Genomic DNA, 25,398 nt, shown 5'->3' on the forward strand with positions numbered 1-25,398 from the left:
GAAGAGCATCACAGTTGTAAAGAACATGGCTATTGGTTTCCATCAACGGATTAGCCAGGCTGCTGCAGTACCACCCAAATGTGATAAGACAAAAGCGGCCTTAGTAGTGGAGGGGAAGGAAGCAGGACGACACAAAAAATGCAGTTTACACTGATTGACAAAAGTCCTGTATTGTTTAGGGTCACCAAGAAAGCGTTCTGGAGGGGTCAGTGGAAACTGATGGTGAGCATTATGGGGGCCGTTTCCTGAGCGGGAGCTGGAAAACCGGATCCTGAAGCCGTAGCCCCAGCACCCGATAACTGTGAGGCTGGTGTAGTCACCAAGGCTTGGATGGCGTCCATACGTTGGTGCAGAGCCTCTTGTGCATTGGTCAAGTCTGTTCGTAGATCAGTGACCATTTGCACTATTTGTGTAAGGGCGTCGCTAGCCTCCATGGACATTTTAAAGGCTGCTAATTCTGTTATTCACCGCTCCATCATTAGGATAGCACGTGGGATGAGAAGACCTCGAAGAAGTAGTCTGCACAGAGAGTCGACCTTAACCTCTGATGTTCCAGCTCCCCTGAATTCTAGATTCAGGCTTCTTCTAAAAGAGTGGCTCTTTTCCACGATGTACCTCTCTGCTGTTCAAATCCAGAAACGGACAGAGATGTCAATCGCCTAAAAAAGCGTGGAAAACACGCACCGCCAAACCAATGCTGAAAAGGAACCACAAGAATATTAATGGTGGAATATAATCAAATTCAGGCAACAAGTACAGAAGACAGTAACTGGACTACCTAGGTTGTTTGGTATGGGGCCCCTTGGTTGAAGAACCTGAAGAGAAAACAGACTCACTACTTATGAGTATGAAGATAACTAGGTCAAAACTGCCTTATTAAAGAATAACCACATAACAGACCTGAAAAGATGGATTCCCAAACAATGGTGATCACTGCAGAACTTGATCAACGTCGGGGATAAAATAACAAAGGCTGCATGAACCGGAGGAGCTGTACCGCTACAAACTGCAGGGAGGCAGTGAGCGCGAGGCTGGAGCAGTCCCGTAGGTAAACGGAGACTTGCAAGTGAGTAGCCAGTCGTACGGGAGAAAGCAATCCGAGAGCGGTCCAGGTCAATAATGTGCGGACTAGAGACAGAGCCAACAGGGAACAGGCAAGAAATCCGGGAAGCAGGCGGAGGTCAAGGAGCCAGGAAATCGGAAGGAATCGCACAGGAATGATGCGAAGGAACAGAGTGTAAAACGGTACAATGCCACAATTAGCAGCAACAAGCTGCCGGGAGAGAGCGAGTCTTATGCTGCAGGGGAGCGGGGCTTCCGGTCAAGTCCGGCACGCAGGAATCTGGTCGCCTGACGTGGCTTCCCTCGCCTGGCCGAGAGGCGCCATGGCAACTGGTAACTGTTCCAAAGTGAAGCCCGCATATGCAATCTGCCTCGGGTCGAATCCGCTTTACATGAAAAAGCGGCCGATCGCGGCCAGGATGTAACATACATGCGCAAACGCTTGAGCGACATCTTGGAATCGGGTAAGCGATACCTCCCCCCCCCCCCCCCCCCCGCAGAGTAACTTTTGGTTTGAAGAAGTGTTTGTTTGCTTCTATGCGATGTGGCAGCTCTGGCCCCAACCTCCAGATTAGTTGGTCTGGTGACAAAAAGCAAGACAATGGATAGTGTCTTTAAACAGCTGTCTCGAGGGAACACCTTTAGCATGTCTTTCAGCTCTGTGGGTTTGGCGCCTTTTCAGCAGCACCAACAAAGGACATGGATCGCCCGGTCAATCTTCTTCGCTTCCTGCGAGTTGGACGGGATCTATGTAGTGTCCATACGGGCTCACCACAGATTTGGAAGGATTCCGGCTTTCCACGACGATGCACTCGAAATGGGCTGTAGGTCTTCTGGTATTGGGGTTCCGAAGCTATGGATGCTCCTAGGACCTCGGGAGATGGCTAGTTTCAAAGTTAGTCTTGGGAAAGTTAGTCTTGGGACTGGTTCTTCCCACCAGCCAAAGGGAAGGAGTCGTTAGGCAAAGTTTGAATGCAGTACCCTCTGGGAACACTACAAGCAACTATGACTACAGGTGTAAGCAAAACCAACCTTTGGTATAAGTCTGTACTACAGTTTTGGTAGCGTTGCTGAGCAGCCAGGCTTAGCTCAAGGGGGAATGTGAACTGTAATGATGTTACACAGAGGTCTACAATCACAGGTGTTCAAATAAACTCTTACACTGAAGGTTTCTTAGTTTAACACTTATTAATTTATTAGCCTGTCAATTATAAAACATTCAAGAGAAGGAGGCAATTATATCTAACACAAATATACTTCATTACTGTACACTTCTGAATCAGATAAGACCCTATTGCAATGGCTCACAAACACTACCTACAATTACAGGTACCTTTTTAGTAATAAGGGTGCAGGGGAAATTAATATCTTACTGTAGCATTCAGAATACTTTTCAAAGAGGAGTAAAAGCCAAAGGTTATAAGGTTACAATTTTTCTCATACCGTGCAAATATTTTGAGTCCACCAGAAGAGTCAATTAAATTCAATAGGCTAGGCCTAAGTCAATGGGCCTTGGATCTTGGATAGGATATAGCAGTTCTGGCAGTTAAACGGAAAAGTCTTTGCCAAAGTTCTTAGACGTAGTTAGTAGCAAGAAGAATCATATGTGGGTCACAAGCTGATTAGGGCTGTGAGTTGCAAAAGTTTCAAGCACATCGCTCCCCCGTTTATCCCTGATCGACGCATGGCGTCTGATGTACCCCATGGACCGTACATACTCCTTTTACTCTTCTGTACACGACTCACACTCGAGAATTGACAGATTGTCACAGACACATTGATCAGATGCATAACTCACTTAGCCATCCTCCCCAGAACATTATCGGACCACTCACCAGTCCTCCTCTCCCTAAATTGGGGCCCGGACGCCAACAGAACTAGGCAGTGGAGAATGAGCCCTAATATACTACTCGACCAGACCTTTGCCTCCGAACTTGAATCCTCTATTGAGGAATACTTTGAGTTTAACACAAATTCTGTCACAACACAAGCTGTACTCTGGGAGGCCTTCAAAGCACACACCAGAGGGGTCGTTATCTCCAAAAGCAATGCATGCTGAAAGACATCCGCGCCGATATCGCCACTAGCGAGTCGGCCCTATCGGTTTACGAAGCCCAGTACGCCGTTGATCACTCACCTGCTACTCTAGCGCTATTGAGTTCTGAGCTGCACAAATTCCGAGACCTTGCTGACCGTGAGGTCAAGTTCCTGGACTCCCCCCAGATCGCCAGGAAATATGGCGAGGGCGAGCGCCCCGGAAGGATGTTGGCTAGACTGCTGCGCCGTGAATTCAGCGCACCTAGCATTCCAGCCATTGCTAGGCCTAATGGTACCCTCGCCACATCCCCCCGTGACATCAATCTAGAATTCTATTCCTTTTACACTGCCCTGTACATGGAGGCGGATAGTGCCCAGACTTCTGAAATTGAATCCTTCTTAGAGAGCCTACCATTATCGGTCCTATCACCGGATGCCATGGCCGCCCTCGAAAGGACCTTTACCCTCCAGGATGTCGTAGATGCCATCGATTCGCTAGCATCCGGAAAAGCTCCCGGCCCGGATGGGTTACCAATGGACTTCTACAAGTTATACAAGACCCAACTAGTGCCACACTTACTCGCCCTCTGGGAAGAATCATGCGACAGGGGTATACTTCCACCGTCCTTGCGAGAGGCACTGATTACAGTGCTCCTCAAACCTGGTAAGACTCCCACGCAATGTAGCGCCTACCGACCCCTCTCACTTATTAATAGCGATATTAAGATATACGCTAAACTACTAGCCAACCGCCTAGCCCCGAGCATGTCTCACATTATTCACCCAGATCAGGCTGGATTTGTTCCGGGGAGGTCTACTTCCCTAAACTTAAGGAGGCTTTTCAATGTACTTAGCAGAATAGACCCAGCCACACAGGCAGTGGCGGCTACACTGGATATGCAGAAGGCTTTTGACTCGGTCTCGTGGAGATACCTGTGGTGTGTACTCGAGAAATGTAGATTTGGCCCCAACTTCCGTTCCTGGATAAAGCTGCTGTACACCGCCCCGTCGGCTAGGGTCCGCACGGAGGACAGATTATCTCCCTCCTTTCAGATATCCAGGGGCACTCGCCAGGGCTGCCCCTTTTCCCCACTCATTTTTGCCATAGCAATGGAGCCCTTTGCGGACATGATTCGCCAATCACATTCACACAGGGGGCTGCGCACGTCCGGCCGGGCGGACATAGTCTCCCTGTATGCCGACGATGCCCTGCTATATGTCCGCTCCCCCGAAATCAACCTTCCCCCTATTTTGACAGATGTTACTCGCTTTGGATCCATATCTGGTCTGAGGGTCAACTGCTCCAAGTCCACATTATTTCCGCTCACGGAATCTACACGGCCCCCCCTCGATCTGCATGGGTTTAACTGGTCCCCCACCAGCTTTACCTACCTTGGGATAGTGGTCTCCCGCCACACATTGCAACTGCGAAGTGATAACTACCAAAATTACCTAACTAACCTGGAAACCAAAACCTCCAGCTGGACTAGGCTTCCTCTCTCACTTGCAGGCAGAATTGGAATTCTTAAAATGATTGTATTGCCCCAACTACTGTACCGTTTTACTAATCTGCCGCTGTGGCCTGGAGACAACTTCTTCCAATCACTGCGCAGGCTATGTAACACTTTCCTCTGGCACTCCGGTGCTGTCCGTCTCAAATTGACCACACTTACCTCCCCTAAAGCGTTGGGCGGATTCGCCGCACCCGACTTTATTGGATACGGGATAGTAGCTCAGTCACAGTTTTCCGCATACTGGTTCAACACCACCGACCCCCCCCCCCCCCCCCCCACATGTCCGCCTAGAGAGGCTATCTGTGTGCGACCGCAAGATTGGCTCCCTGATCCTCCAACCGGTTCCCCCAGACGTAAACTCGGCAAACCCCGTGGTCAGCACATCCTTGGCTCTCACTAAACTCTGGTCCACGGTGCACACCCCTCACCCCTTCCACGGCGACTTGCCACTGTGGAATTTTTTTCCCCGACGTCCCACACGTCTCAACATCCATGGTCACTCGTTGGGCCGCTGCGGGCTTCCTGAAACTACGTGACGCCTTTAACCAGGGTAACTTCATTGAATGGTCTGATCTCCCCTCGCCGCTCAGGCGCCGTCCATCGGCGTGGTTACAATACTCCTCACTTCGCCAACATCTCAAAGCCAGATATACAGACTTCCCCGCTATTCCCCCCGATGAGCCCTTGCTGGAAGAGCTCTGCTCCTACATCTCCTTCAGAGGCAAGGTGTCCAGACTTTACTCCTTACTCCAGACAAAAGCGGCCCCCCGTTTCACCGAACTCTGTCGCAAATGGGAGGAGGACCTTGGCTCCGATATCACTGACGAGAGATGGTCTCGGATGTGCGCCCGGACTCATGAGGTCTCTTAACACTAAATTCAAACTCATCCAGTTCAAAGTCCTACACAGGTACCATCATACCCCTATGAGATTACATCGCATGTTCAATACCACACCTCCCTCCTGTCCCAGATGTGGTGCTGACCAGGCCTCCTATATACACATGCTGTGGCTTTGCCCCCGACTCACCCAGTTTTGGCTAGATATCTGTGCCACCTTGTCAGATGTCCTGGAACACCCCATTACTCCAACTCCACTACACTGCTTGTTCCATGACTTCCCTCAGCTGCACCGTGACTCTAGGAAACTAGCTGGGCTATGCATGCTTCTGGCGGTTCGCTGTATACTCCTCTGCTGGCTCCGGCCTAGACCGCCTACTTACATGCAATGGCTCAGAGCGGTCTCCTGGGCCCTCGACACGGAGCAATCCTGGAATACGTTGCAGCATCCTCACTCCAGACCGAGGGATATCTGGCCGAGATTTCGTGCCTACATGTCGGCCCTAGCCACGCCATCAGTGTCTCCCTCTGCTTCCCCGGGAGGCTCCCCCTAGACTGTGTCCTCCTTATCCGCCATGCCCCCCCCTTCCCCTCTGGTGTATGTATCAATGCATTGATTCCCTGTTCTGTTTACTAATGTGATTCACGCTAATTAATATGTATCATTTACCTCTTGCCTTGTATGTACCACTCCTTGGTGCCATGTGGCCCCTCTGTCTGTTTTGTTGTGCTGTCAAGTTGAATAAAAAAGATTTAAAAAAAAAAAAAAGTTTCAAGCACTTTCACCGCGAGAGAAGTATTCTTAGTCTGGTTTTTACAGTACCTTACAAATGAAGAAAAAGAGGCAGCTGATGACTTCTGTTCATGGCAGTTCCTGCAGATCTCGCTGTTCCTGAGCCTCAGTCGTGGGGACAAGATGGAGGACGTCAGGACTCCTGCACTGCACTTGAACAGTCGAAAAGCCTGGCAAAACTTCAATTCCGGTAGCTGTAAGTCAAGCACACAAACTGGTGTCTCTCTCCATGGTTATTCTGTTTCCTGCATCACTCTGAGGAAAATGCAACCAGCTCTGAGATGAGTATCCAGGTGGCTTACTGTTGAGTTGATTGGTCTCACCAACTCAAAGGGAGAAGTCGGCCTTGCATGGGCTTCTCTTTCGAGGTGAACTAGGCGATTCGGACCTGCAGCAGGGCTTCACCGGGCAAACCAATGGTCCAGGAGTTGCAGCAGCCGTCCTCATCGAGCTCGTCTTCGGTTCTTTCGTCTCAGTGGTCTACTCTGCCTTCCAAGCCAAAGGACTCGCCTTTTATTCAGTTCTCTCCCACTCATTCCAGCCTAGCTGTCACTCACCCAGCAAGGTGGCTCTCCTTGCCGGACAGTCAGCCAGCCAATCACGCCAGAGTGCATTTGGGTCTCCTAGGAGACTAAGCACAGGGAGTTTCGGGCACCTCCCTCACTTTCTGCCCATCCCAGACACTCGGGCGCCAGAGGCGGTCTTCACTCCTGAAGCCCGCCAAAGGCGAAGGAACAAAGGGACCAAACCTGGTTTGGTGCACAGAGACACTCTAGAAGGACCTTTCCAAAAAGAAATGGCGAAAAAAGACCGGGATCTGTTTAAACAAAGAGGGCTCAGACGCCATCTTGAAAAACATGGCTCCCGCGATTTAACTCTACCGGAGCTACAAATAGTTTGTGGTCGGGAAAAATCATGGTAGTTCGTTGTAAAACCACTGCCACCAGCCATTCTAAGAGGAAAGGGTAGCATTTGACTGCTACATGAGTATCTAGACACAGGGAATACTAAGCAACCCCTCCTGCACACTATTTCACTTTACTTTCTCTGAGAAACAGTAGTTTATCCCAGAGAAGGCATTTACACCTTGGGATAGCCTGAAAGGCTTCCCTGTGCCACTGCACTGAAGGTGCTGTGTGACACAAAAGGAAAGGATGATGACTATGGAGTTGGTTAGACTCCATAACCAAATTAAAACACGGGTAAAACACATCAAAATACATGAGAGAGTGGGAAAAAGAGTCCCACTCTCTCCAGGTAAAAAAAAATCAAGTCCTCAAAATCCAGCAAAGTTGCTGGGGGTCTCTACGGTGAAGAAGGGAATTGGCACATTTTTGAGAATTCTCCCTAACAGTCGTCCTCTTTGGAGCTCCTCAGTCACATAGAAAACAGGGTCAGGACAGCAGTGGCCGCTTCACGGTCCTGCAAAGGGTCTGCAGGCATCTCTGGTCGTCTTCTTCGTTTTTCTGTTCCCAGTGGTCCACTTGCTTTATACTCTAAAAGCCTTGCCTTTTTTATACAGTTCCAGCACACACTCCTCTCAGCGTTTTACAGAAAGGGGCGTTTGGCTCTCCAATCAGGACAGCCAAACCCCCTGTGGGAGCTGGCCCTATTCAGGCACTCTGTCAGACAAAGGACAAGGGCGGTGGAAGACACTCTGGAGCCTAGGCGGGCATACCTACTGGTTCCTGCCAAAGACAAAACGCGCACATAGACCTCTCCCTCCCAGAATGGTAGAAGAAGGGCTAATCAAGAACAACCACGCTAGTAATGGCAAAAAAACAAGGGAGGCCCCAAAATACACAATAGTTGGTAGAACATGTCCACTGCCACCAGCCATAACTAGGTGATTCTCTGACAAGTCACAGGAGCAGAGAGAAAGGGGATGCCAAGTATCCCTTTTGGCATTCCACTGAAGGTGGAGTGTGCCAATCTCTCGGACTAAACGGTTTTGGGAGAGATGCCAAGTATCACTCTATCCTTAGGAACTATAGTTACTTAAGGGACATAGGAAAATAATCTTAAAGGAGGACCCTTTATTGTGTGCTACAGTGGTAAAACACAGATGCCTTTAAGAGTTATGGAGCAGTCAGACTCCATAGCATAGGTAGGTTCACAAAGAATAGAGTTCCAAAAGACAGAGCCCATACGAATGAGTGGAAAAAGGCTCCACTCATTCAGCATTAAAAGAAAAATTTCCAGAAGTCCAGCAAAAACTGCTGGCGGGGGTCTAGGGAGGATAGCTCAGCAGCAACATGCTCGCCTTGGAAGCAATACGACACGCAGCAACACAGGTTCGATCCCCGGGTCCGCACTTGGAAACCTCTGGCTATTAAGCGCGTTATGAATAACCTATTCTATCGCTAGGAGAGGGGATGAAGCAAAATGATAAATCTCCCTAGGGAGAGGTGGGGGGTTTGTATTTTTTCGAAAAAATGTATTTTGCTCAAATCAGAAAATGTCAATTTCTTTAGATCAAATAGACCTAACCCCTTTCCTACAGCTCACATCTTCCTCTTATGATCAGGCTGACTGCTCTACCAAGATTTCATGAGTAGTACAGACTGATACTTAGAGTTGGGGACCTGTATATCATTGGTATAGTCTTATGAAGTTGTACCTCAAGTGAACTTAAGGAAAACTCCTCAAACAATTTTGCCAAAATATTTTGTCCCCAAAAAAGTCTTTTAAATATAAAAGTGCACCAAGAAATGGCGAAACACTGCACTTCTAACAGAACCAATGCACTCATCGCCCATTTTAAAAAGAACACTCTAGGGGACTGTCTCTAGATTACAGTAGGTCGGACATAAATGGTAAACGGTACCCTTATTTGTCTAATCATTCTAATGTTTTGAATGATAATTAGTCTCGTTTAATGGGGTCTTTGGATACCCAGGAGCAGGGAAGCAGAATTGGAGGCAAATGGTCCCCTAGAGTGTTCTGTTTTAATATTTGTGAAGAGTGTATTTGTTCCGTTAGAAGTGTTGTCTGCTGACGTTTCTTGGTGCTCTTTTATACATAAATGCGTTTTTTTTTTTTAAATGTTAACACTCTTTTCACATTGAATGAAAAGAGTAGGATAGAGATCCACATTTGAGTTCTTAAGGAAAGTTCCTGCCCATTCTTGCGTTGTGTGAAGATGCTTAGGTCTCAGGTCTTCTCCGCTAGAAAACTCTTTAGTATGATGCAATGGTACTGCTGGACTGGGAGAGTACATTATTTTCTTTTTTTTCCCCTTAGGTAATCCAAAAGGCCATTATTGGAAACCACCTGTATCTGGACGCAGAAGCAACCAACTATGAAGGTACTGACTTGATAATTTACCGTTGCTCTCTTGTTCTTACTTGACTCTCCTTCCCTGCCCTCCCTGTGCCTGTGATGTCATGTGGGCATCCTCTACCCTTCTGCTCTCCCAGTCCTGTCCTAGTTGCACCTTCTGTACAGATCACCACTGTGGACATTTTTTAGGCTGTCTGCTCTCCCTTGCTAGGAATGCCATGAAGACAAATGCTCTTGAGAAGCTCCATAGTCACTGGTAGCAGACACATACTACTTTTATCAATTCCTTCAAATATCACTGGAAATCTTCTTTAGGCAAGACCTACGGAGGTGGTTACTCACATTTTATGTTGCCTTCAGGATTGTATGTTGCAAAACAATCAAAGAAGGAACAAGACCACTTACCTCCCACAATCACCCGCATTTAGGTGAGAATAACCATTGACGTGTATCTTGGTTAATATGGCGCTGACTGAAACAATGTCACTTTGCAGCACCAATAAAGTAACTAATATTGGCTTAGTAACAGGATCTGGCACTGGGATGTTAGAAATGCCAAATGCATTAATCGCAGTAGATCATGCAGTTATATCGGGTAAACTGTTTCACAAAAACATTTAAACATTTTTGCAATCTACCATGGGTGTGAATTCTATGAGGGCACCCTGTTCTAGTTAATATGGAGAAGACCTTGATGTCGAGCCATACCCTTAAGGTAGGATAGGATAGCAGAGCAGAGCAGCACAGCACAGCTTAGGCTCAGGGGGGGGGTCTGGGGTGCTCCAGTGCTACAATGAGACAAACTGAGCACTCCAATAATTCAAGTTAGACCAAAGATGTGCAGAAATATGCAATTATTTATTGGCCTTTTTGAATACTCTCTAAGCAATGAAAGCCTGAGGTAAGTATGATTTTCGTCAAAGGTTTCATTCCATCGCTGCCTGAGGAAGTGGCGACATTCCACGAAAGCTCGCAAATATGGTAGATAAATGACTGTTAGCCTGATTAAGGTATTGGAGACTTAAGAGTCTTGGTTGAGACTCTCCCAGGGGCCATCCACCTAAGAACAGGTCAATGGGCTGTGTTCGTGCGTGCTGGTAGAGAGACTCCCAGAACCCCCATTTGTTTTGCATATTAAGTAACTTTGGGTTTCACCCTAAATTACCAAGGGAATGCAGACGTGGACCCCTTGCTCACTGTTCTCAGAGAGGCTCAACTCCACCTCACTGATGATGCCCAACAAGGCTGAAACGTGTGTATGGGGTTTCTGTTGGTACTCTTGTTCAGAGGAGAATTGCCTAGAATTTCGGTGATGGACTGCCCCAGGGCAGGACAAAGACTGATATGCAGGGATATTTCTTCTCTGTGAAAGGGACAGTGAGCTAAAGACTTGGTTGAGACTCACCCAGGGGCCATCCACCCAAGAACAGGTCAATGGGCTGTGCTCGTGCTGGTAGAGAGACTCCCAGAACCCCCTTTGTTTTGCTGATTAAGGTATTGGATTTTTCTTTTCTTCTGGAGCAACATTATATACATATATAGTCATTTGGGGGTTCGGCTAACAGAACATCAACACTTTACCTTTAAAACAGTGATGCAATACTTTAAGCAACAGTGTTTGGCCAAGCAAGTGAAGAAAAGAATTGTTAGCATTTGAGAACCAGTTGGGGACCACTAAGAAGGTTGGTAATATAAACAGAATGCTTGCAGTAAAACTTAGTTCTTAATCAGTCCTGTTCTGCTAAATGGGGTCTAGTAAAAGTCACAAGTTCATAAGATTCACATGTTGCGGGAGGGTTTAATATGTGATTCGCGAACAAGAGTTTCCAAAGCCAATGGTTGTAGGTAAATGTGCCAGAAACAGAAAAGCAAGGTAAGTAAAGTTCTGGCAGGTTCTCTTCCAATCCAAACCCTGCAGGGGGAAGCCCAAGGGAAGGGTGGGGTGTGTTTTTGTTTTCGGAAATCCTAAACCACACCAATCTTAGCCAGGCAAGGGAGAGTTAGGGTTAGAACATTACGCCCCTATAGCCCTATTTCCTTTAAACACTGCCTCCGCCCTGCCCTCTCCCCTCCCCCCAAACTACTTCAGGGGTTCCAGGCTATTCCAGGCTAAGCCTGCTTTGTACAGGAACCACAGCCACTTTAAGCAGTGGTATTGGGTCCAGCTAGTCAACTGTTCCAGAATCTGTGAAGGACAGCTGAACACCCTTGGAATGGCCGAATGAAGACCTCCACTGAGCAGGAAACCAGTTTGTGGATTGGGACCATACAGTCCCAGCCAACATCCTGCCAGCAAACGCACACAGCCATCCCTTCAGTAGCCTGCGAAAAGCTTCTTCTTTCCCAGGCGCTGGAAGTCCTTGTAAGGATTTTCCTGGCCTCTCGGACCAGGAACAAGGCTAAATAACAAGCTGGCAAAAGGACAAGCGACACATCTTCTGGCACGGCCATGTTTGTCCAGTAGCCACAGTTACTGGCCAAACGCGGTAAGGCTAACATGAAAAATCCCCAAAACTGGAAAATGTCACTGCTGCCACCATCTTATCCCTTTAGCACCCATAGAGTAGCCTAAAATCCTCTTGAGTGTTAGTCTATAGCAAAAACAAAGTGTACCCCAGTGTACTGCAGTGCAAGCTGCTTTCCACAATAAGTTACCACAAGTGAAACAAAGTAACCAAAAGTAGTAACGCAGTAATACAACTAAGGGAATTCAAGGTCTCCCAGTACTGACAGCCTGAAGGACATATCGGTTCCCCATGACATATGAGCAAAAGCCAGTGCAGGGAAGCTTAAGGCTTCACTGTATTGCAAAAAGTACAGGTCAGATAAAAAAATAAAGGCGAAAGGTGCAGTAAAGAGATCTTTCGAAGGGATTGTGTCCTCCGACGTATTCCTTATCTTTGATAATTCGTCTCCAGCTTGCTGGCCTCGGAAATGTTTTCTCTGTAGAGGGCGCTGCGCGTCGACGTCCGCTGAGTCGATGTCCCTCGACAGCCACCGTATCGGCGCCGACGTCACCATGCCCATAAATAGCCATGCGCGGCGTCCGTTGCTCAGTTCTGTTTTTCCGCGCTTCGTGGGGCCTCGGAATATCGTTGCTCAGTCAGATAAACCTCTTATATTTCACTCGATAAAACCAACTCGTTCTCGATGGCTTCTTCCTCCGAACCGACGACTCTGCGGTCCGGCTTCAAAAAATGTCGAGACTGCGGAAAGAAAATGTCGATAATGGTTCCTCAAAGGATCTGTTTGTGGTGCTTGGGAGTCGAGCACCATTGTTCGGAGTGTGAGGACTGCATGTCCATGACGGTGAAAGTCTTGAAGGAGTGCAAGGGGAAGCTCGAGAGAGGTAAGTCAGTCAAAACCTCCTCGAAAGTTTCTTCGGTCGAGGCATTCGCTGTTGTCGAAGATCCCTTTGACGCATGGATCGGCGACATCGATGCAGTTGTCGAAGGGTTCTTCAACGCATCGGTCGATCGAATCGACGCCGATAAAAGAGAAAACCACGGCTACTTCACAGCCAACGGTTATACCCAGAGCCTCCAGCACGACATCTCCGAGTAGGATCCCGATCCTCTCAAGTTCTTCGAGGCCTCTTCCAGTTTTCTGGACGCCTTTCTCGGCGCCTTCGAAGCCTTTCACATCGACGACGACATCGTTTTCTCGCCCAATAATGACGAGTTTGGCTCCTTCTGCCTTAGAAATGGGTTTTACACCATTTCCGAGGTCAGAGTACCCCAGATTATCTTCAATCTATGAAGAAGGGGAGGATTCTGACCAGGAAAGACCCTTCGGGCTGCAGAGGACCACACCACCGGTTTCAGAGGATTTTACCTCTGAGGAAAGAAGGTTGAAAGACCTACAGGAATCCTTACATGAGGCAAGTGGGCTGGACACTTCCCCAGAAGTGGAATTTGTCAAACCAGACCCAGGGGAACATGCCGAAACCCCCTATAGAACCCGGATGGCAAGGATTATTGAATTCATGGGTTGGTCTGCACCTTCACCTGTTTTTCAACAGGACGACCTTACAGACATACTAGACAAAGGTCCACAGCAGGATCCTGTGGTCCCCTTCCATACAGCCTTACAAAGGAAGATTTCATCAAATTGGGAAACTCCTGAGGTTATCCCTGCAGCCAATAAAAGATTGTCAGCCAAGTATAGGGTAGCTGCGGCTGACCCTGAATATTTATCAAAACACCCGACTCCAGAGAGCCTGGTGGTTCAAGCGGCAACTTCATCAAGCAGCAGATCCGCTTACCCTATTGTCCCACAGGATAGAGATTACAAAAGGTACGATTCTATGGCAAAAAAAGTATTTTCTGCTTGTAGTATGGCGTTCCATCAACGCCACTGTTACGCTCACCAGGTTCAGTCGCACACTGTGGGAGTGTGCTTAATCAGCGGCTGACTGCATAACGGAAGGAGAGGAAAGGAAAGCCTTCCTTAACGTCATTAAAGATGGCAAAGATGCCATGTGCGAATCTCTTCAAACTGGCATCGATTCCGCTGACGATTCCGCTGACAGTATCAGCAGGGCCATGGCGGCAAGTACTACAATCCGCAGGCATGCGTGGTTGCGAAAGTCTGGCTTTGCTCCAGATGTACAGGCCAGACTTTTGAATATGCCCTTTGACGGCTCTTCTTTATTCGGTAAAAAGGCTGATGACAGTCTGGAAAAGTTGCAAACATCTAAAGCAGCAGCAAAATCTTTAGGAGCTGCAATCCGCCAAACTCCTTTTCGCCCCTCAGGAACCTCTGGGAGAGGAAAGTCCTTTCGCTATTATTCCGCATTCGGGAAAGGCAGAGGACAGCCGGCTCAAAGAGGCCAAAGGAGATCCAACCGAGGTGGACGGGTCAAAAGTACTAAGGCCGCAGCAGCAGCAGGTGCCTCTTTACCCTCGGCATCTGCATCAGCCGCCCCCAAACCACTCTGAGGTCTTTCCACACAACACCTGTAGGGGGCAGGTTAACTCACCATCTGACGGAATGGCAGGATATTACGTCAGATGCTTGGGCATTGGAGATAGTTGCCCAGGGTTACTGCCTACCCTTTCTACACATCCCTCAGAGTCATCCACCGGGGCACAGCTCTTTAAAAGTTCCAGATCCGCTCCTCTTGCAGGAAATTGTAGACCTGCTAGAGAAAGGTGCCATAGAACCGGTACCTGTAGCGGAGAGGAACAAGGGCTGGTACTCCCCCTTACTTTCTCATACCGAAGAGGGACTGAGGACTGAGACCAATCTTGGACTTACGAGAATTGAACAAGTTCCTCAGGAAGGACAAGTTCAAGATGGTAACTCTCTCTCAGATCCTTCAGGCCCTCCAGATCCAGGACTGGCTGGTATCTCTGGACCTCCAGGATGCTTATTTCCATGTGCCAATCCATCTCAAACACAGGAGATACCTTTGGTTCACAATTGGCGGCTCTCATTATCAATTTCGAGTTCTGCCATTTGGGCTGACCTCCGCCCCGAGTGTCTTCACCAAGCTAATGTCGGTAGTGGCTGCAAGTCTAAGGAGGGAAGGGATCCACGTCTACCCCTACCTGGACGATTGGCTGATCAGAGCTGTATCTTCGGAACAAGCTCAGATCCAGCTAGATTATGTCTGCCACTTCCTTCACAAACTGGGCTTCTCCCTCAATTTAAAGAAGTCACAGATGATCCCATCACAGAGACTCCAGTTCAACGGAGCGGTCCTGGACACTTCCCTGGGAAAAGCCTCGCCACCAGAGGTGAGGGCTCAAGATATTCTGCAGATGGTCAACAAGTTTCAAAATGCCCAACATCTCCCAGCCTTCGACTTTTTGAGATTGCTAGTCCTCATGGCATCCTGCATCTTCCTTGTGCCAGAGGCTCGCCTGAGAATGAGATCTCTCCAGTGGGCACTAATGACCCAGTGGTCACAATACTCAAGAAGAATGACAGATCTCCTCCGGACAAGGTAGCCCACGATCTTCAATGGTGGGCCTATCCAGAGAACATCTTGAAAGGAGAACTCTTTTGGCAACCATGGCCGGAGATAACTGTAGTCACAGACGCCTCACTCACGGGGTGGGGAGCCCATGCCAACGACTTGACCATCAGCAGTCGTTGGTCTCCATCGGAGTCCAGACTACACATCAACCTATTGGAGTTGAGAGCGATCAGACTAGCGCTGAAAGCTTTCCTGCCATCAGTACAGGGGGGAAATGTCCTGATGATGACGTACAACACGGTGGCCATGCACTACCTCAACAAAAGAGGAGGCGTAGGGTCACTGCCACTGTGCAGAGAGGCAATGCAGCTCTGGTTTTGGGCAATTCAGGAAGGAATCTCTCTATCGGCAGCTCACCTAGCCGGAGAGAAGAACTTGACAGCGGACACTCTGAGCAGGCAGAGCACAGTCTCCCACGAGTGGGAGCTAGCTCAGGAAGTCCTTCAAGAGATCTTCGCCCTTTGGGGAACCCCTCAGGTGGATCTGTTTGCCACCAGCACCAACAGGAAGTGCGATCTGTTCTGTTCAAGGGAATTTCCCCCGAGAGGAGCTCTAGGGGACGCGTTCCTAGTGGATTGGGAGTTCCCACTCCTTTACGTGTTTCCACCAGTCCGTTATTCCTCAAATGATCAGGAGGTTGCGAAGATTTAGGAAAACCATGATCCTAATTGCCCCAGACTGGGCCAGGAGAACGTGGTACCCAGACAATCTAGATATGTCCATCTGCCCTCCAATCCGTCTTCCACTCAAAGAGAATCTTCTCTCACAGAAGGGAGGTAAGGTTCTCCATCCAGACATCAGAACCCTCAACCTTCACGCTTGGCTTCTGAAAGGATGAGGTACAAGGATTGGGACCTCCCTGATGACGTCATGGAGGTGTTGCTTTCGGCCAGAAGGCCAGCAACAAAGTCTTTATATCGCTGCCGTTGGAACAAATTTTGCAGCTGGTGTAGAGAAGAGAATATCGACCCTTTTTCATGTGGTACACCAACAGTGTTATCGTTTCTACTCTACTTGGCAAACTCAGGCCTTCAAGTTGGCACTGTAAAAGGCCATCTCGCAGCGCTATCAATCTTCAAGCGCACTGCAGAGGAACCATCATATTTCAAACTACCCCTAGTAATACAATTTCTCAAGGGATTAACTAATGTTTATCCTCCAAGACCATTCCAAGTTCCCTTATGGGACTTAAATTTAGTCTTAAATTTCCTAATGGGTACTCCCTTCGAAACCACTCCACTCTTGTTCGCTGAGATTTCTCACTCTTAAAACTGTCCTATTAGTAGCACTAACATCTGCTAGGAGGGTGAGCGAATTACAAGCTCTTTCTTGTAAACCCTCCCCAATACAATTTTCCATAAGGACAAAGTTGTCCTACAGGTGAAGCCTAATTTCCTCCCAAAGGTGGTTTCTGAATTTCACATCAAAATTACCTTACCTTCGTTCTACCCTCCTCCCCATCCGTGGAAAAAGGAAGAAAGGCTACATAGGCTGGACCCAAGGCGAGCTCTAAGCTTTTACATCAGCAGACTGGCTAGGATTAGGCAAGTAGACCAACTGTTTCTAGGATACTCAGGTCACAAGTTGGGACTACCCATAACAAAACAGACCATTTCCAGGTGGATTATTTTGGCCATTCTGGAATGTTACAAACTGGCAGGGAAAGAGCCACCCCAAAATCTTAGGGCTCATTCAACCAGGGGTATCGCAGCCTCTTAGGCCCTCCAAGGAGGGGTACCGGTCCGAGACAAATGTGCGGCTGCCACATGGTCGTCCGCACATACATTCACAAGATTTTACAACCTGGATTCCCTCACTAGTCAAGAGACCAGATTTGACAAAGCCGTATTACATTCGGTTCATTCCTAAAAGGGATACATGACATTATTACTCCCACCTCCAATTACATGCCACTGCTATGGGAGTCTATCAAAGATGAGGAATACGTCGGAGGACACAATCCCTTCGAAGAACAAGTTACTTCTTACCTTGTAACGTTCTTTCGGTGGGATGTTCCTCCAACGTATTCCCTATCGCCCCTCCCATCCATCCCCGCAATAATACTTCCCTTGTGGTTGCAGCTTACGCTCCTTCAAGGTCAATAACCAATTCAGGTATGACTTATCTTATGCTACAAAACGAAACTGAGCAACGGACGCCGCGCGTGGCTATTTATGGGCATGGTGACGTCGGCGCCGATACAGTGGCTGTCGAGGGGCATCGCCTCGGCGGATGTCGACGCGCTGCGCCCTCTACAGAGAGAAAATTTCAGAGGCCAGCAAGCTGGAGACGAATTATCAAAGATAAGGAATACGTCGGAGGAACATCCCATCGAAAGAACGTTACAAGGTAAGAAGTAACTTGTTCTTCCTAAGCGATCTTGTGATGAGAAGGCCCTCTGTTAGGTAGAATTCTCAGAAATGTGCGAATTCCCATCTACCTTAGAGACCCCTGCTCTTTTGCTGGACTTTAGGACTTTTTATCTCTCATGTAGTTTTAATGTGATTTATTCTGTTTCTTTTCACTTTGGAGTCTGACAAACTACATAGGCATCATCTTTACATGGTGTCGCAGTGTAACTTCAGTGCAGTGGCACAGGGAAGTCTCTTCGATTTCCCCAATGTTTACATTCCTTCTCTTGGATGAACTACTGTTTCCAAGAGAATTGAAGTGAAATTGACTTTACTTACTTTTTGTAACTTTCTAGACCCAGCAAACACTATCTTACAATAGGGTGCTGGAGGGGTTACATAGTATCCCCTTTGTCTAGTTTCTCATGTAACATTTTTATGTTACCCTTTCTACAATAAATGGCTGGTGGCAGTGGTTTACATTTTACTATCATTGTGTGTTTTTACAGCGGGCTGCCAGCCCATTTCATCAAAATGGCCCTGGTCTTCTTTTTTCGCCATTTCTTATCAGGAAGGTCCTTCTTGAGATTTACTATGTGCACCAAACCAGATTTGGTCTTTGGTCGTTTTGTCTTTGGCGAGATTCACGAATGAAGCCTGCCTCTGGCTCCAGTATATCTGGCAGGGGCAGGAAGTGAGGGATGTGCCCAAAACTGCCTGTGCTTAATCCCCTTGGTTACAGGAATGTACCCAAAGTGATTTGCCGGCTGGCTGTCTGTGTGATTGACAGCTAGGCTGGAATGAATGGGAGAAACCTGCATAAAAGGTGAGGCTTTTTGGCTTGGAAGGCAGTCGACCACTGGATGAAGGAATCCGAAGAAGAACTTGGAAGATACGCCTGCTGCAACTCTTGGACCATTGGTTTGCCCAGTGAAGCCCTGCTGCGCTGAAGTTCCGAATTAGCCTCGACTAGAGAAGCCCTGCAAGGACGACTTCTCCCTTTTGAGTTGGTGGGACCAATCGACTCCAAAGTAAGCCCGTCTGGACATCCTCTCTGAGCTGGTTGCATGTCCACTCCAGTTGCTGCTGGAACTGAAGAGCCAGGGAGAGGAACACCAGATTGTGTGCATTGCTTTTAAGTCATACCCGAGCGCTAGGATGATCCTCCGAACTTCCCTGTTGCAGGACTGATCAAGCCTGAGCCACCTGAACACAGTGTTGAACCCAAGAAGCAAGGAAATTCTGAAGTGGTATCCGAGAACCGCAGTATTGCTATTTGCTGTCAGACGCGAGGAGCTGAAACACTGAAGGACCGATGTATTGAAGTTTGCCCATTGCTGCTGCTGACCGTCCCATTGCAGAGCAGGAGTGCCCAGACATCCTCCCTCTTGTCCCCACAACTGAGGCTCAGGAATAACCGGATCTGCAGAGCTGTACAGGAACAGAAGCCAGCTGGAACCATTTCTTCTAACGAGAGGTACTGTAAAGTCTAAGAACTTACATCTTGTTGTGTAGCCTTGTTTGCTCTCAGTTGAGACCGGGCTTGGTTACTTTGCAGAGTTGCTAAAGCGTGGCCCCTCACAAGCCTCCCAGCTTGTGGCCCTTCCAGTGTTCTATTTTCTACAACAATTTCTACAAATATTGTGCAAGACTTTTTACCTACCTGCAAAGATCATCAGCTACCCTTGACATTGTACAATTAACAATCGCTGTCCCGGCTCCCTGAGTGACTTTTCCCTTTGAATTAGAGGCGATGATTGACCAGTGTGACAAATATGACACCTTAGACCACCATATTTGGTAACAGGTTGCAATCTCCAGTTTTACAGACATCATTCTTTGTTTGCGAGAACACAGCGTTTCTGTTTCTCATAGGCAAGCTGTGCGTAGGAGACTGGCGCATACTAGGCCTCCCAATCTCGATTCTCGCTCTGGAGGTCAGCCCGCTCTCCGGGGCCTCACTGGGCTCAGAAAGGGGGGCCGTAAAGAAGAACATAATTCAACTCTTTAAATGCTAGTTTCGTACATTGCTATTCTTTCAAGAGACTCGCTGGCATTCATGTACTGATTAAATGCCTTGCTCCCTGTCTTCAAGGATATATGAGGGAGGGAATCGGGCATTTCTGTCTGGCTCTCCAGTGTAATGTTTCAACATGTTGTCGTAGCCTTGGACCATGGAAGCGAAATAATATCTACAGCAAAGCAGTTTTAAATGAGGCAAAGAGGCAACGTTAAAGAGAACAGAGAGAAAACAAAATGGCGATTCTAGTCATCTTAAAATGGCCACACTCTAGCTGGGCCAATAGCTACGTAATAACTAATGAGCATGTATTCTTAAGACTTTAAATGAGGCGATTGGTCTTCAGCCAACCAATTATCCTACATCTCCTTCCACTCAAGGGGTGTCCAGTTTTCCTGGACTGACACAGGATCGGGCTTATCCAACATACACTTAAAACAGGTATTTTTCTTATTTGCAAAAGTAGCACATAATGAAGCCTGCTGGCATGTTCCTTTCAAAAGGTTCCCTCTGAATTGTCCACATTGTTCTGCAGCCCTAGTCAGTTTCTCTTTTGCAGCAATCTGTTTAAGACACAGATCCACTGAAATTGACATAGGCCCAGAGAGCCAGGGTCTCTTTTGCAGCATTGATTTTTGACATTTTGTAACTCAAAAGTCGAGCATTTTCCCATGCCGCTGAAAGTAAGCTTCTTTTGATTTCTCAGATTTAGCCTGACATGGCCTGTCATTCAGGGATAAGGCTCTCTTCTGCTGGAGCATAACCTGGATATGGATGGGCATGGCAGGGTCTCACTGATAAAAGTAGTTTGATGATGAACAGATGAAAATAGCATCAGGGCAGCATCCTTTTTCATGTAAAATATTTCCTTTTCAATGGGAAGCAAGCAGCAGAGCAGCGCTGCTTTTCAATTAACTTCTTTTGGTGCACACAAGAACACACACTGGCATCTCTCTCTGAGTGTTCCCTGTTCCAACTCGCCCAATGGGTGTTTGGCAAGATGGTGCAGCCATCCTTTTGTAGCTGCAAAAATGCAGTTTTGATGCAATGGTGCTCCAAGGAGCCAGCTCAGCCATTTTCCTGTTGACTGCTGAAGTGCAGCTTGATCATGGATGGGAATTCTGCTGAGTAGGTCAGGGTACCCCACACATACTCATCATAATCATATTTCTGATGCTTGTATCTGCTTGGATTCACATGTTCCTGCCCCTCCTACCCTCTTGGAGTTGAAGGTTCTTGGGGTGGGGGGACATTGATCTTTTACTCCTCATGGTCTCTACCTACATTCCATGCTTACAACACACTCCCTCATGGGTACATGGTACGTCACACTAGGGATAGTATTAGTAACGCCGTGTTGACGTTCCTGTTACGCTCACCTGGTATCCACAACGACGCCACCCAGCCGGGTTACTCGCTGGTATGCTTCTCAGCTTTGCCCTGATGTGGTCTGCGGGGAAGGTTCTGCCTGAAAATACAGGAGGACTGTGTTCAAGACTGACCGACTGGGGTAAGTATCCTCCCTCCACCCCGTATGCTTTCAGTTCCTCTGGCACCCTCTCCTCACCTTGTGGTAGAATTAGGCGTGCTCTCCGTCCTGCCTTCTTTGCAGGGGCGTGTTGTCTTTCATGGGCGAGTGGGATCCAGTTACTTCACTGACGCTGGCCCGTTTGATATTGTTCAGGTAGGTCTTATTGCTGTTCTTTAGTTTTGTTGCTATCCTGCATGCCTTTCTTTGTTTAAAATGTCTTTTTTTTTTTCTCCCTTAGGTATGCAGAGCTTCAGCGCGGCGAACTGGCTTGGTTGAGCCCCGCTGGTAAATGATGGCGCATTAGGAGCGCCATGATGCGTTAAGTAAGCGCTATGCGCAGCGCTGCAAAGTCTTGCCTTTGCTAACCTGTGTTTTCCTTCCTTGTAGGTCGCGGTGTTCTTCAGCGCGAGTGGAATGTCCGGAGTGGTGCCAGCCGAGAGGCGATCAGCCAGGTAAGCCTTTTGAGCAGTTCGTAATTTGTAATTCTGATGCTGGTTAATCTGCTTAGAATCACATGCTGTGCATATGGTCCGACATCCAGTGGTAACCGCAGAGTATTGCATCTTGTCTTTCGGGGGACCGAAAGGGGACGTCGGCATAGGCGTGTCTGAAACACTATCCCTATCGTGACTTGTGTAGTACCCAAAATCCCTCACGTGCCAAGGTCCCTCAGATTGTTTTTTTCCGAAGCCTTCCCCGCATCCGCAGCAGTGCATGACTGGGCATAAGAAACATAACAAGGGCGCTACTCACCAAACTACACGCGCCGAAGTTTCAGAACAAGAAACTTCGATGGATTCCAAGGTTTCCTAGGCCCGTACAGGCCCGAAAACTAGGAGTAGGCCTCTACCCGAGAAGCCATCCGCTGGCCCTTCTGGAGCCGCGGAAGACATTTTCACTGCCGACACATCATCGGAGGTGTTGTCGCCCGAAGATTCGGTGACTATCCGTAAGAGCATCAATAGAATTGCTACGGCGGTGGGCCTGGTACCGGTTCCGCCCACATTTATGGGCCAATCCGCCGATAAGTTTTCCACTGATTGGGAAGACGATCCCGAAGACTCTTACAAAGAAAGCCAGGTACCCCTCTCAAGCACCCTGAGGAGATCCTCTCAACGCCTTAGGACGGAGAACACGGTTCCTACTCAGCTAGGTCCATTTGGGTCATCCAAGTGGACCACGGAGCAATTCGAGGGGTGTATGGATCGGTTGGAGCAGTTTTTCTGGGCTTCTGATCAACCTCTGCCGAAAAAAGCTCGGGTAGACCCTAACCCTCAAACACAACATGTCCAACACCTAGATGTCCAACACCAAGTTGACTATCAAGAAGATTTCCAGATGGACACGTATAGAGACATCTATACAGAAGAAGTCTCCTTTTCTGGACAACTATAGGGAAGATCAAGGAGCAACGGACAACTGGGAGGACACCCAGCAGGACGATCACAACTCTGATATCGTTTGCCTCGACTCTCCCCCATCCACCCCGATTCGACAAGCTTCCCCGGTGGATGATCAAATGGCTTTCAACATGTTGAAAAAAGCAGCAGAATTCTTTAAAATTGCCATGCTTGAAGCCTTGCCCGAATAAGATTTCCCGGAGGACATTATTAATGAAAAGCCTCTGGCAAGCCAGTCTATCCCTCTCTTGAGCTCTATAAAAAGACGGCTGGCCCCTTCCTTGCTCACACCCGCTCAGACTAGGGCTGTGAACCCAAGAGTCGAAAAACTTTTCCGACCCTCGCCCAAAGACGCGCTTTACATCAAAGGGCACGCAATCCCAGACTCGCTGGTGGTGACCAACACTCGCAAGAGAGCAGGGGTTCCCCTTGCCACGGGAGACCCTCCCCACCCCCGGACAAGGAGTCCAAAAGGTTGTATGCCTTAGGCAAACGGGTTACGTCGGCGGCGGCCTATACCGTCCGGATTGCCAAGAACACGTTACTAGCAAGCTACGTCGACACCCAATGGAACCTACTCCAGGAAGGCCTTCAAGAGGTTCCGGAACCAACCAGAGCCAAGCTTCTTGCCTTTGTCTCGGAGGGCAAACTTGCCAATCAGAATGTGGTAAAGAATACCCTGGACACCGCAGAGACAGCAGGCAGGTCTCTCGCACAGGGTACTCTCCTAAAGAGGCATGCGTCGCTGTGCTCGTCGGGCTTCAGGCCTGAGACCCAGGCATCCATTATCAACAAACCCATCGAAGAGGCCAACCTCTTCGGGAAGGCGGTAGACAATGCGTTGGAGACAGCCAAGAAGGAGCACAAGACTATTAAGTCGCTGCACCAAATTTCCCAGAAACCCTCTTCACAGAGGGGCAGTCATTCTCAGCGGTCCTTTCGAGGACAAGCCCGCGCCGCTCAAAACAATTTCGGCACGGGCAACTTCAACTCCAGTCAACCGGCTGCAAGCCCCACTTACTACCCCCAGAGGGGTCAGAAGTGCGGAAAGAATAGAGGCAGAGGCTCCAATTCCAGAGGAGCGTCAACTTCGGGTCAGAAATGACCACCAAGTCCAGGTCCCCTCCCATGTCTCCCCGGTCGGGGGGGCGATTAACATCTTTCCTCAAGGCATGGGAGGGGATAACTTCAGACCAGTGGGTCTTAAAGACGGTCGCCCACGGTTACTGCGTGGAATTCGCCCGACCTCCACAGTTCAGACCGCCGAAACATCGACTCCTTTCACCGGAACATCTGCAGATCCTTATCCAAGAGGTGGAAGCGCTGCTGGGAAAGGACGCCATAGAAGCCGTCCTGATTCTTCAGGTAAACGAGTGTATCTATTCAGTGTACTTCCTTGTACCCAAAAAGGATCTCACCATGCGTCCTGTTCTAGACCTGCTCCCAGCGAACAAGTTCATAAAGCCCCAGAAGTTTTGCATGGTAACACTGTAAGAGGTGATCCCATTGCTTAAACAGGGGGACTCCACGACAACATTGGATATGAAAGATGCATACTTTCATATTTCAATGCTGCCAGCGCACAGAAAATTCCTAAGGTTCGTGATTCAAGACAAACACTACCAGTTCAAGGTACTCCCCTTCGGCATAGCCTCGGTGTCAAGGGTGTTTACCAAGGTCCTGGCAGTGGCAGAGGCACACCTGTGCAGACTTTCAGTTCCAGTCTACCTTTACCTGGACGATTGGCTCATCACGGGGGACTCGTTCAACGTTTGTTTTTCAAACACCCAAAAAACAGTGGACCTACTGTTCAGCCTGGGATTTTCTATCAACGAAAAGAAATCCAGCTTAGTCCCCAGCCAAGTAAAACAGTTCCTGGGGGCTCTAATTCGTACGGAAGACGGTCTAGTCTTCCCTTCCAGCGAAAGGGTTCAGAACATGCTCTCTCAGGTTCCTCAGTATGTAGCCAGTCGAGAGGTGACGGTACGCAAAGCTATGCGTTTGCTAGGAATGATAGCGTCATGCATAAACTTGGTTCCCCACGCGTGGCTGCGCATGCGTCCCATGCAAGAGTGGCTCAACAGCCAGTGGTGTCAGGCCAGCGGACAATGGGAAGATCTGTTGTCTCGCCAGCCCTCGTTCTCTCTGCAGTGGTGGAAGAGGGAGAACCTCTTGAAGGGGAAAACCTTCACCACCCCTGCAGTGGAAGCCACTCTCACGACAGACGCATCTCTCACGGGGTGGGGGGCTCACCTGCTTCAACAGACAGCGCACAGTGTGTGGTCCCCTCAGGTAGCGTCCAACCGCACAGTGTGTGGTCCCCTCAGGTAGCGTCCAACCATATAAACCTACTGGAGCTACTAGCAGTGTTCAAAGCATTGAAAGCCTTTCAGGTGCAACTGCAAGGGAAGACAGTGCTGGTCTTAACCGACAGCACAACAGCAATGTATTACCTGAACAAACAGGGGGGCACTCACTCTCCAGGGCTATCCAAACTGTCCCAGAACATTTGGATATGGGCTTTCGAACACAAGATGTTCCTGATATCCCACATGTTCCAGAGGAACTCTATCTTCTGGCAGACGT

At 48.6% G+C, this 25,398-nt stretch overlaps 1 protein-coding gene across 2 annotated transcripts in view; it reads left to right on the top strand.

Moving 5' to 3' along the window:
• NFKBIZ (NFKB inhibitor zeta) overlaps positions 1 to 25,398 on the top strand; it is a 329,859-nt gene that overhangs the window by 160,574 nt on the left and 143,887 nt on the right. For both annotated transcript variants that reach the window (XM_069637311.1, XM_069637312.1), the window contains exon 8: positions 9,489 to 9,552. In XM_069637311.1, the coding sequence (XP_069493412.1) occupies positions 9,489 to 9,552 (64 nt within the window). The remainder of the gene's footprint in view (positions 1 to 9,488; positions 9,553 to 25,398) is intronic.

Source organism: Ambystoma mexicanum, chromosome 7p, assembly GCF_040938575.1.
Source record: "Ambystoma mexicanum isolate Mex_15411 chromosome 7p, UKY_AmexF1_1, whole genome shotgun sequence".
Lineage (NCBI taxonomy): Eukaryota > Metazoa > Chordata > Amphibia > Caudata > Ambystomatidae > Ambystoma > Ambystoma mexicanum.